Genomic DNA, 14256 nt, shown 5'->3' on the forward strand with positions numbered 1-14256 from the left:
TGAAACCACCCCTCAAATATTACGATATTTTTTATTTAAAAAACGGTCAAGTTTCCGAAAAAACGCTGAAACACGTATATTTTATTTTGTTTTTTTACATACTTTAAGATTTTTTAAAAATGTATACAGAATGTTTCGAAAAATCTGGTCATTGATTAACCACGATCCTGCTTAAAGCGCTTGACGTAAAAAGCTGATTTTTGGAAAACGGATTGACTTTAGGTTGTAGAGGTTCGATAAGAAGGGATTTTTGAAACTCGAATTTAAGGGGTGAAACCACCCCTCAAATATTAGAATATTTTTATTTAAAAACCGATGAGTTTTCGGAAAAACTCTTAAACCGTATATTTTATTTTGTTGTTTTACATATTTTAAGATTCTTTAAAAATTTATAGAGGGTGTTTCATAAAATATGACTATTGAGTAATCCCAATTCTGCTTAAACTGTTTGACGTTTAAAGCTGATTTTTGGCAAACGGATTGACTGTGGGGTGTTCGAGGTTCGAGAAGGAGGTGTTTCTCGAATCTCAAATTCCAAGAGGGTAAAAACGCCCCTCAAATATTACAAAATTTGTTATTTAAAAAACGGTTAGTCTTTCGGGAAAACGCTTGGACACGCATAATTTACTTTGTTTTTTACATATTTTGAAATTTTTAAAAAAATCATACAGGGTGTTCCAAAAAGTTGGGTAATTGATTAACCACGATTCTGCTTAAACTTTTTGACGTAAAAAGGTTATTTTTGGCAAACGGATTTTTCTAAGGAGGTGAAATGGGGTGAAAATGATTTTATCTTTCATATTGAGTAACTGCCAAAATATAATAATATCGCCATATTGTTTTTTCTCATGCTGACATAAATGTGAGAAAATTTTATCCAGTTTGTATGTTAATGGAAATTCTTGCTTTGCTTTATCATCACCATTACAAATGATTAATTCGACGCGAACGAAGTCGCGGGTATATTATATTATTATGAAATGGCGTTAGCATGTTAAAGATTTAAGGTTAGAGGCAAATCTACCACATTATTATATTATTAAGTTAGAAAACATAAATTGTAGCTAGAGTTTTGACGACATTTATTAGGATTTGTCATCTTAATCATAAAACTTTTTTTATAGTATAGTGATATAATTTCTTATATTCTATTTGTTATCTTTTGTCTTAGGGACATACGGCCAAGTGTATAAAGCTAGGATGTACGCGCCAACGAACTAGTGGCTCTAAAGAAAGTAAGACTGGAAAATGAGAAAGAAGGCTTTCCTATCACAGCAGTTCGGGAGATTAAAATCCTGAGGCAGCTAAATCACAAAAACATAGTTAACCTACGAGAAATCGTCACCGATAAACAAGATGCGGTGGATTTTCGAAAAGTAAGCAAGAAGTATGAAAGTTTAAGGCTGTATTTTACACTGCCGTTAAACGGTAGCTTACTAAAATGCCGTTAATAGGTATGACGTCGTTGATGTGACGCACTTGACGGCTTTATGAAATATAGGAATTTTATAAGGACTAATCAACGCTATCCACCCCTCCAAATAACTAACTTAACCAACGCAACTAACCTCGACAGTGATAAAAAATATAAAAAACATATATAAATTAGTAAAAATCAACCAACCCCACCAAATAACCAACTAACCAATGAATTAACACCCTTCACAAATAACCACGCTAACCGGTTGGTTAGCGTGGTTATTTGCATTGGTTTATATTGCATTGGTTTCACTCTTTTTGGTTGGATTGGTTTAGTTATTTGACGGGTTGTCAAATAACTTGGTTTCACTCTTTTTGGTTGGATTGGTTTAGTTATTTGACGGGTTGTCAAATAACTAAACCAATCCAACCAAAAAGAGTGAAACCAATGCAATAAGATATAAGCAAAAAAAAATATATAAAAAAGTCTTGGTCGGCGTGAGATTTGAACCACGGATCATTCGCTTACGAAGCGATAGCCTCAGCCACTGACCCACAAGTGCTCTTGCAAAATGCTTAAGGTTAGAAATTACTTTCCGCCGGCATGAACGACGTCACAATATCTTTTTAACGGCATTTTAGTAGGCTACCGTTTAACGTCTGTTTAAGTACATCGAAAGTTTAATATAATATCCATGGTAGTGTTGGTTGTAATAGTTGCGTTGAATATAGTCAGAGAAATGATAATACACTACTTGGCTATTTGCTTCATAAAATAGCAGTTCTAACGCTATAAACTCTTCTGTGTTATACAAAATTAGGTTTTTGTGTACAAAAAAAAATTATCGAGATTTGTTAAATAGTATATTTGTGTGGATAAGTATGACAGTTGTGCTTAACCTGTACTACTGAATTTTAATTGGCTAATATCTTAAATTGAAACAGCTGTATTAGCTAAAATTGGGTAAATTGGGAGATTTTAAGGAAACTTGCAAACGTTTTAGAAATCTAAATGAATACATATTTTTCATATCATCTAATATTGTATTAAAAATTCCAATGTTGAAAGGATTTTATCCTCCATGGGTATCCTATGAACTGATTCGAATAACAGACTACTCATAGAAATAGTAAGTAGGTAAATATTTTGGGTAAATACCGGGTGCGTCTCAAAAGTGGCTCACTGGCGTTTGGCTGCAAAAAAATGCCTTTTACCATCTTTTTACTATCGATAGTTGCGCCTCGGTGGTACGAAAGTACTACCATTGACACAGGCCGCTATCTCCCGTTCGGGACTTAATATCTAACCGACACTTTCCGACAAGTCGGAATTAACTATCTTGCTGTGGTTGTCATTTTGTGGATCTTACTTTAAACTCACCTGATGATGGAGTAGGGCTCCAGAAACCGGTAGTGAGAAACAGGTTGATCCACATTATGACTAAACACAGCGTAGGAAATGCGAACTTCTATATCAGCAGTTAAGTGGCAAGAATCCTTATATAATTTTTATTGCTTTTATACCACAGCTTAAGTAAAACCAGCTCGGACGGTGTAGCATGCCGCTGATCATTTTACGCTCCAGTTTGCGATTCGAAAGAGGAGAACTAGAGCAGCGGGCTCTCGCCAACCAATAGCCGCGTAAGCTCAGTTAGCCAAGAGGCGTATTAAAAACATTTTTACACGTGACATAAAAAATTATTCGACTGGTGCTAGGAGCATAATTTAGATACACGTTTTTTAAATTGTTGACTTTAAATAAATATACATTCTCAAAAACATTTAAAAAACAAAGAAACCGAAAAAAAAACAAATACCTCTGGTTAAATTTAAGAAAAAATCGAATTAAAATCTTCCGTAATACGGCCCTACGCGTCACCGGTGGAGGCTATGCATCGACTGAATGAAGCTGACTGTCGCCCGCTTAATTCAGTTAAGCATCGCCGGAGTGGGGCGTTTTAAATTCGAGCGTGGGAAAAATTGGCGAGTGTCCAAGCTATATTATTCTGTAAGCTGTGCCTATACTGCAAGAAATTTGTTTTCTATTTTATAATAATATATATAACCAATAAAAAGATACCTACTAACTTTAAAAAAGACCATTGTAAAAAATACCAATAGATATTTTTTTCAATTTCGTGTTTTTTGTGATTGAATTGATATTTCTCTATATCACATATATTTTGTATTAGAAGAATTGATTTTATGTATAAATGAAGACCAATATAAAAATAGCGCATAAAAATTGTTTTTTACGCCGTTTTTTTGTAAAATAATTTTTCCACAAAATATTTTCAAATGTCCCAAATTTCAAAAAGAGTAACCTGATAACTCTATTTAGGGACCACGTTCGCACATACGAAGCTATCACCAATGATGACAGTGTAAACTAAAAAAACAATAGTATTTCTTTTATCAATCATAGTTATTAAACTAATGAAATCGGCAACAGTTGTAAAATAGAATAAAGATAAAAACGATTTATCTCTAAATTATAGAACTACATTTATTAAAATTCATTCCAAGATTTTGCTGAAGTTCTGTAATATTTTAATTTCTAATTTGTATTACAGGAAATATACAAATACCAGAGGTGTTTACCATGGGAGTTAGTTAGGCGCAGCTTTTCCACTCGGAATTTTACAGTTTTTCTTCAATTAAATATCGCATATAAAAGTAACTTTTGAAGGAGTCTATCTAAATTATTTATTTCTTTTTGTTACAGGAAAAAGGGTCCTTTTACCTTGTGTTTGAATATATGGATCACGACTTAATGGGTCTTCTTGAATCTGGCATGGTTGATTTTAACGAACTGAACAATGCGTGTATAATGAAACAACTGTTGGATGGTTTGAACTATTGCCACAAGAAGAACTTTCTTCATAGGGACATAAAGTGCAGTAATATTTTAATGAATAATAAGTAAGTAAATTATTAAATAATCATTTCTTAAATTTCATTATCGTATACATTAAAATGTGCTTAAATTTAAAACATTGGTTTGAAATATTCATTAACATTTCTAATAATATATCTATTCTTGGTAATTTCTCGAACTGTTGCCAGTGAAACAACACATTTAAAAATTATGATATCAGTAGGCTGGATTTCAACTGGATTGTTGACAAAGAAACCCGTTAGACAAAATGTTATTTTGGTATTTTAAAATTTTCAGTTTTAACTGGCATCGAATTTTGGCCCGCAGTATTACCCACACTTAAGCTTGATATTCATGCATCCGTTGTCCGACAATACGATATTAATTTTATTGGTTGAATTTAAAGACTTCGATCGGTTAGAAAATTACGCAGTTTTTAAATTTATTGCATTTTCATGCCTCCGTTCATCGTACATAGCGATTTCGCTATTTTGCTTATATTCTAAGAGCTACGTTTTCGAGTGAGAATTTTAAGAAATTTGGTTCTTTAATATATCTTTAGCTATGCTCTCCTTAACAAAGTGCAAACCGTCTGGCTGCCGGTAGACGCACTACTGCGCATCACAAATTCGCCCGGTATTTCAGGAACTAAGGAGGCTAGGACAAACATATGTGCAGCTTATTTAGTTTCATAAAAAAGTAGCAAAGTAGTGTGAAAATCGCCTCATTGTATCTACTCATAAACTAGAAATCCCATAAAACACACGAAAATGGGATACCCTGTACAGGTGTCATGTGCAGTAGTCTACCGGCGCGGCAGCCAGACGGCCCACACTTTGGTCAGGAGAGCACAGGAAAAGATATGTACTTAAGAACCAGCTTACTTAAAATTCTCGTTTTCCCGACGGTGCTACCTCTTGTACTATTATATTTGTATTAAGGTTAGATTAAATTTGTCAAAAAAGTGTCAGAACGTCCGTTATCGTACGATCTTTCTCTGTTGACGGCTTTGGTTGACGGCCTAGGTTGACGGGCTGGAGTAAAAAATTTACGGATGAAAAGTGGCGCGAAAACGCTATGACCAATCAGTGCGTCGTCGGACCATCGTATCAACGGATAACGGACGCATGAAAATCAAGCTTTACCCTACATATGCCTGCATTACTTTTGGTTCATATTCGAAACCAGGAATGCTTTTCAAGATATTTATCTTTTAAGGTTTACCAAAAAAAAACATAAAATGTAAGAAAATTTTTCTAGAATTGGCTGTTTTGTTCCACTGGCACTTCAATTTATTTTTTATAGATCTTCTAATGGAGCTAAATTTTACAGTTAATAAAATAATAAAACATATGTTTAAATGTATTTTGATTTTCATTTTTGAACAAAACTTTTCCAAATTAAAACTTAATTTTCAATTTCTCCATGCAAGATTTGTTAGTTTTATTGTTGACCTGTGCTAAAACAGGGGGGAGGTGAAACTAGCGGACTTCGGATTGGCCCGACTGTACAACGCGGACGACACAGAGCGACCCTACACCAACAAAGTGATCACGTTGTGGTACAGGCCGCCAGAGTTGCTATTGGGAGAGGAACGATATGGTCCGGCAATTGACATATGGAGCTGTGGCTGCATCCTAGGGGAACTCTTTCTCAAGAAACCAGTATTTCAAGTAACAATCAATTTACTATAACAATTATAACCAATAATTGATTTTTTTTATTAATCGCATAAGTCTTCTTCAAATCTTATAAGGCTTAAGCTTCATTCAGAACCTCGCAATTAGTGGAATAAATTAGTGGTTTCAATTATACTTTATACTTTTTAGTTTACAATCATTCACAACGTCTAAAAAACGCAATTAAAATTAATAGAATATCCTAGCAATAGCTTGCAATACTCAGTTGTATCCATAGAGAAAGCCTTCGTGATTGACTTTTGATTTCTAACCACAAAGTCTCTTGACGGATGATAATCAAAGGCCAATAGTGGAAATGTGGTATAATTGTAATAGTAAATGAAGTATAATTAGTGGAAAAGTTAAAAGTTTGTTAACTTTTTCTACTAGTTGAAAATGACTACCACTAATTTTAACGTTCTGAATGCTTACATTGGAATTTAAGGAACAAACTTCTACGCTAATTGAAACTTGAAACCACTAGAATGTAGAATAAGTAAGAGAGGGGGTTAAGCACTGCGACCTTAAAGATCTATTGTGCGCCCCTTCCTTGAGTCATCACACAGTCTATAACTCATCATACCCCTGTTGTAGAGGGGACAGGATATTTCCCATCCTCCTCTGACAACAGTTCTTCCTCCGAGGGTACACACCCTTCCATGGTTGGAGTTTGGCTCTCCGTGCCGCCCTTAACAGTCGAAGAGCTTGGCTGAGGAACCCGTAAGCTGGAGGCTGGAGGATCTGTCTCCATTTTCTCCACCTCTTTAACTTGGTCTCTCCTTAGACCTGATACCCGTGTTGTCCCGTATCTATAATAGAGGACATGTCCCTCTTTCTCTATTGCCTCCTTGGATTTGAGGTCAATTCCTATTGTGAGGGCCTGACCATGACCCTCCTCCCTCGAGTTGATGACTCGTCAACTCGATGTCCTTACATTGAAGTTCTGACCCTGGATAAGGCTCAGTAGGTAGATGGTGTCTTTCTCCTTGCTCCTCGGCAGAAAGACCGTGATGGCCTCCCCTTTAGAGATGTTTTCTCCCTTCACTGCAACCAGTTTCGGCCCTTGCCAATTTTTAAGCTTAGGTGCGATTTCCACCAACCAATTCGCCGATTCGTGAGATACACAATCTATGAGGATCATGCCCACCCGAAAGTGTATCCCCGCAAAACGCAGCTGACCAACATTTTGTAGATCGTTGTGTTGCGATCCAATCGTGTCTTCTAGAGACGTTTGCTGGTCGGTGGTCAGAGCAACCTCTGGGAAATCCTTTGGCAGCACCGCCATTTTCACTTGTCCAGCAATAGCGGCAAAGCTGGTGATACGTCCCTGCTTGCCTCCCGGTGTTGGACGGCTTTCCATCCTGGCTTTTTTCTCCCCTGCCGGAGAAGAGGTGAGAGGTTCTCGCTCCCTCTCTTGCCCTTTGATGGAGATGAGTCAGGTTGTTTCTTGGTTTCTTTACTCTCCCCTTTTCGGAGGAGTGTTTTCGCTTTTGTTTCCTCTGGAGCAAGTCCTTCGTGGAGCAGTCGGAGGTATAGTAAACGCCACGAATGTTTGGGAGTGATTCATCGCTTGATGAAGTTAGAATCGACATGCGCGCTATCATTTTTACATTAAAAACGTAAATTTTTACCGCAGACGTAGGTTTTTAAAGGCCCGGTCTAATCATCTGCCTGCGCTCCTCCTACTTATTCTAAAATGTTAGCGTGATTGACAAAGACGATACTATATCGCGTTTTTTTGATTGATTCGTTTTTGTGCGTCAGTCCATTGGTGTGCTTGCAGTGCGATTATTTATAACCAAATATATGTTTTGACAAGACTTTGACAAGTTAAAACAACAAATTACAACAGATTATATATTGATTATTATATGACTTGAAACACCACGGCACTGGAATTAAGTTTTATGTGACCTTGAACAGATTAGTTCACATGGTAGCGACCGATGAATCACTCCCAAACATTCGTGGCGTTTACTATATCTCCGTGCTTCTGCTCCGCTAAGACCTACTCTCAGAGAATCGTCTAGCCCGCCTGGTTGGCCCAGGCCGGGTAGACGACACGGTAACCCACTAATTTCGACGTTCTGAATGAAGCTTTAGGTTATATAACAATTTATGTTTTTTACTGAAATACACAACATATTTTTCCACCATAATACCCTATTCTGTTTAGTATCGTCTGACGAAATTATATATTCTATTTATTTATTTTTTACGAAATTATATATTCTATTTAGTGATGGGAAAAACCGATTAATTTCAATAATCGAGTACTCGAGTATCAAGCGATTGCAATAACCGAGTGATAGTCACACGAAGACGGTCAAAACTTCTCATTTTTTTTTAAAATTCCCACGGATTGCTCAAAATCAATTATAGTTGACGAGGGACAATATTTTTTTTTCTTACATCCGACTAACTAGACATTATACTACCATTTTAACGAAAAGTCATTTGTTTTCCAAAAATAATGCAACTCTATCAACCGTAGCTAATTGGTACATTAAAAGACCTACAACACAAAAACAAAAAAATACACAAATACGTCCCTGCCATTTTCTCTTTGGATCTCGAAATTTCCCACGTATCGGGAAATTTCCCACAAGTTGGCATCACTGATATACTATATAAAGTAGAAAAGTTTAAATGTGAAAAAAATTTCAAATACAATTTCAATTCAACAAAAAAAAAATTAAACTACAACATAAAAGTTAATAAATGTTACAATACAAATTCATAAGACTACAATAATAATTATTAAAATTCACAAAAAAATATTGGTAGATGAAGTATATTCATAATCAAGTAACATTTCTTTTGAAAATAGATTATATTTTTAATAACTAAGTTTATATGCATTGGACATACATCGTCCGTCGTTGATTTTTTGCAGTTTTATTGCTTTATTTAAAAAATGACAGCTCATACTTAAATAGATTGAAGTTGGACGGACGATGCATGTAAACCCGCTCTAATTATATTTATTTACCAAAAGAAAAAAAAAGAAGTATATTGCGAGAGAAAATTTAATTTGAACTATTCTGACTTTGTGACTTTTGACCTATAGCCTGTTCAAGAAGAAATATATGCGACTGACATATCCAAAAAATTGACAAAAAAGTCTATTTTTGAAATAAAATTACCAATATTATTCAGCTCTATTTAAAGCACACTATTAGTTCTTTGATTTTTTATATTAAATGTAGCAATTTACTCTAGTTTCAATATGTTATTATTATTAATTTAGGCAAACACAGAAATGGACCAATTGGACCGAATATCGAAGATATGTGGCACTCCTACCCCAGCTGTTTGGCCTAATGTAGTTAACTTACCATTATTTCGTACATTAAAGCCAACTAAGATTTACCGAAGAAAATTAAGAGAAGTCTTCGTTTTTATGCCAACCTCTGCTTTGGACCTTTTAGACAGGATGTTAGATTTGGACCCTGTCAGACGTATTACGGCTGAAGATGCTTTGAAGGGACCTTGGTTGAGAAATATCAACTTTGATCAGTAAGTATATTTTTTATTTTGTATAACATTGTTACATACTCAAATGAGTTGCTCTGTAGAAAGTCTCGTGTAATAAAATTGTGATTTGCGATATTATTTAGAGATTGAAGAGCCACAAGCAGCTATAAGTTTTAAAGCTTGATTTTCATGCATCCGTTGTCCGACGATACGATGATACGATATTAATTTTATTGGTTGAATTTAAAGTCTTCGATTTGGACCAATCGAAGCCGGTTAACCGTTTCTAACCAATCGAAGTGTTTAAATTCAACCAATAAAATTAATATCGTATCAACGTGTCGTCGGATAACGGATGCATGAAAATTAAGCTTAAGTAACAATAGTTATTAGTCTACTAAACTCGCAGTAGTTGCAAAAAATTATTTAATTAAAAAATAACAGAATTCTGCTGCTCAACGATTTTTACTCTGTAGCCAGATGTCTAAATACAACGAATATTTATCATCATATTATTAATGAATATTGTAGAAGAACTAACTATGTATTTTTATAAGCTTTTATTTAACTTGCTTTGTACGTATGTATATTTGTTCGGGGCAAATCTTGTAAGCTAAATTAGAACCACTTCCTTTCATTGTAGGAAATTGAAATTTGATCTGGTTTTCCCCGTGTAGTCTTCAAATGATCTAAAAATTCAGCAGGAATGACCCATTATGCAGCAAACACACTAATGTTGAATCATTGGAAGCTTTTTTGTGGGCATTTCACAAATAAAATCAAATGTCTGATCAAAAACTGAAAATGCAAAACAGTTAGTAAACTTTATAAATACATACATATATATTTATATAAATAATCATACCTAGATCTATTTATGTCGTACAATGCAACCAATATTTTAATATCCTAACCCAAGTAAATAATCAAAAATGCACTTTTTATATCAAAAGCAGTAATGTTACAGGGTTCCAATTAATATAAAGAATTTAAAAAAAAACACGATTCTAATTTTTATTATTTTTCTAAATACGTATTGTCTGATAGGCAATTACAAAATATAAATTTGATGTAAATAGAAAAATATGATGTAAAAACAGGTAAAAACTCTTCGGTAAAAAAGGGTAAAACCATCGTAAAACCATATACAAACAAGTGCAAACAACAACAAAAACTCTAACCAAAGATTTAACCGTCATACGACAAAAGCATCACGTGATTGCACAATACCCAACGATAGGGCACGTACCTTTTACATCTGATTGGACGGTTGGTTGCGTATTTTAATGTCTTCTGGCAGAGTTAGCCTGCCGTGTGATATATATGCCGTGGAAAAGACCTTCATAAAAACTACATTAAAAAATATGGCTCGTGTTGATAACTCCACCGTGAAGCATCGCTGACCAGTCAACCACAAAACAAGGGGAAGAGGACTCTTATAGGGCGGTTAAGCCGCTTGATATTTATTTAGAACATTGGAACAATTAAGAGATGTTCTAATAAAAATTTCAATTTTTATTTGAATTTGATTGTTAATGTCCTGAGGAAGGAATAAATAAATTCCGAAAGCTTGACAATTAACAAAGTGTATTAATTCTTTGTCAAACCCTTCCGACTGCAACCCCACTAGATCCTAGATTTTCTATATTAGTATAGATATATATTACACAATTTTATATTATATAAAACCTTGTCGCGAGATTTCTCTACCTCATCGATAAACAAGTAAATTAACTAAAACCTGTGTCTACCCTGTCTCATTTTCAAAGTTTGTGTTATGATAGACCACTAGACCAGGAATTACAAGATAAAGTTGTCGTACCATATACCACATTTTTATGAGTGCAACTGTACACTCATTTCCCGTTAAAAGTTTTAAAGAAAAAGTTTATTTTTTTTCTGTCTGTTAATCGGTCATTTATATTATTCTCTGTCAAACGCATTAAAATCCAGACCACATAAATTGGATGATCAGCAGGATTTATGGAAATATAACCAGCTTTCTTATTTTATTTTATTTGGCTGTATGAACCCGCCATTAATCATTCGCATTACAAATTGTTATTTTATTACAGAATTCAAGCACCCGAATTACCGACATGGCAGGATTGCCACGAGTTATGGAGCAAGAAGCAGAAACGTAAGCGACAACAAGAGGCGATACAAAATTTGCCCCCTGGAAAGCCGGCGCTACTGACCCGAGGCGATAAGTTAACCGGCAAACCTGAAGAGAACGAAGGGGGGTGAGTGATGTTTCATTTTAGAAGGCAGTGTCTTGTTCCTATGATGCACATATTGCTGATAATAGTAGACGATGCCCACGTGCATTCTAATAGTTGTGATGTAATTATTACTGGCTTAGGAAACAGATATTTTTCAAAAAAAAGGCTCCAAACGGAATTCGTGTAATTTACTGATTAATCGGAAACAATTTAACGTGGCTTATACGGAACTTGTGGTGCTTTTCCTAGTATGGTTGCCTGTTCCCTTTTTTTGTAAAATAGCTGTTTTAAGCTTGATTTTCATTCGTCCGTTATCCGTTGATACGATGGTCCGATATTAATTTTATTGCTTGACTTTAGAAACGGTTAACCAATCGAAGTCTTTAAATTCAACCAATAAAATTAATATCGTATCGTCGGACAACGGATGCATGAAAATCAAGCTTTAGTTGACGAACTAGACTTTAAAGTGTGATATTTTGGGACGTTTAAATACGCGACTAGATTTCTATTGATAATGGAAAAATTCGAGTTAAGTACTTCCTTCAGTATGAACGGGGAAATAATTTCTAATAAGTCTGCATGTTCTCTAAATTTCCTAGTTATTCAGATTATTTCCCTGTTGTCTGTAAAGATTAAATCAAATTTTAACTTTATTTTAATAACTTAAATATGTAGATATAGCAATCGAAGTGGAAAAGGTACTGTTGTATTCTTTTATTTTATTATTTTATCACAATTTTTTTCTTTTTTGATTTTGTATATTTTATATTTAGTTATTACATTATGGAAGTAATGATACAATATCTTTTCTTTTTTTTCCTGTAGCATTGTTTTTTGTTATGTAAATTTATTTATTTAAAAGGATTAAGATTAAGACTAATTATTAATGCCGTTTTAAAATTTTTGTTGACAACGGTCGCAACAATAATATTGTATAAATAAATCACTAATGGGTGCTAAAATATGTCTAAAATATAATCCTGTTAAATGTGATTAAAATGAATGTATTTATTAATTTATATAATTTATAAATAAATGATCTTAGGGCATATTTGCTACATAATTTTTCCTTAACAATTCATGCAGTCACTACTTGTACATTTTGTAATAAATAATCTGGTACCTATACCACATATAATAACAGTTTAGAGCTGTAAATATCTGTATGTTATAGATTATTTAGCTAATAAATTGTTTATTTAAATTTGTATTTTTTATTCTATTAGTTTTACTGGAATAAATGGGATTATTTATTATTTTTTGGTATTTTTATTTTTTTATGTTGCAACAACTAATCAAAAAGTACGTTATTGCAGTAATAATTATTAAAAGTATGCTATTGTATAATAATAAAGTTTAATATAGTAACTTACTTTTTGAATGTACCTTCATGTCGCATGATTGGAACCTTTTTCATTAGATGCTAGAATAATTTGCTCTTTTGATATAAACGTCTTGAAATTGATCTAAATTTAATATTATAGTTCTGTAGTACATACTTTGTCTTCCCTAATTGTTTTGACTGGGTAGTTCTTCTATAGAAATTTATTGAATTTATACATTTTCATGGGCTTATAGTACAGGATTATCCAGCATTACGAAAAAGCTCTATATCAGGTTTCTGGTATGAGATTTTTAGTCCAATGCAGGCAAAGGTATTACACATTTTAAAAATATTTTTGTCAGTATACGAGCCCTAACAACTAAATGTTCGGACAAACAAAAATTTGTTAAAAACCTTTATTTTCATTAACTGAATTATTTACATTTAAGAAATACATTAAAAATATATTAAAATCTAACATTTATAATGAGTATTTAAATAGTTTAGTTTCTATAAACATTAAAATAAACTGTAGGCCAGTAAATAAACAAAAATATTGCACAATATCGTGACAACTAAATGTTCGGACACTTTAAAAAATAACTGTTCTAATATGGCGCTACATCAACATGAACTTTTGCAACCACTGCATGTCTGTTTGGCATTGTTTTTATTAATGATTGGCATACGCCAGAGTAAAAATTTTGCCATAATTCACTTAATATAGTAGTTTTAGCCATATGGCATGCCCCGCCATCCTGTTGAAATATAAAATTCATATCCTGGTAAAGGTCTGTCGCACTTGGCACAAAACTGTTTTTCAAAATTTCTTGATATTTTGACACATTAGTTGTGCCTTTCTACCGCCTCATACCTTCCTAGACCCATTGCGGACATAAACTCGAAAAGCATAATGTCTTTAGGAAATGCCACTGTCCATCTTTCATAAAGATCATGCATGCGTGCAGATGTAATCCTTGAACTTGCAATTTGCGATTAGAATTATCAGCGTCGGATTGGAACTTCTGATGTCACAAACTACAAAAATGACATTAAGGTAAAATATTTAATTATTTCCCAATCCGACGCTAATAATTCCAATCGCAAATGGCAAGTGCACGAATTACATGTGCACATGAGCCACCTTAATATCGATATAATTAACACCGCTAGAGTGTCTATTTGATAAAAATTGCCTCAAAAGGACAGTGAAATTTCCTAAAGGCATTATGATTTGAAGGAGTATGTCCAAAA

At 33.8% G+C, this 14256-nt stretch overlaps 1 protein-coding gene across 1 annotated transcript in view; it reads left to right on the plus strand.

Moving 5' to 3' along the window:
* Window positions 1-14256, plus strand: part of LOC115878534 (cyclin-dependent kinase 12-like) — an 81886-nt gene that overhangs the window by 43112 nt on the left and 24518 nt on the right. Inside the window, 6 exon segments of the mRNA XM_030895058.1 lie at window positions 1172-1204; window positions 1207-1376; window positions 4145-4341; window positions 5766-5970; window positions 9227-9495; window positions 11529-11696. Coding sequence (XP_030750918.1) covers window positions 1172-1204; window positions 1207-1376; window positions 4145-4341; window positions 5766-5970; window positions 9227-9495; window positions 11529-11696 — 1042 coding nt within the window.

Source organism: Sitophilus oryzae, unplaced genomic scaffold, assembly GCF_002938485.1.
Source record: "Sitophilus oryzae breed Bouriz unplaced genomic scaffold, Soryzae_2.0 scaffold_1517_pilon_pilon, whole genome shotgun sequence".
In the NCBI taxonomy this organism is placed as follows: Eukaryota; Metazoa; Arthropoda; class Insecta; order Coleoptera; family Curculionidae; genus Sitophilus; species Sitophilus oryzae.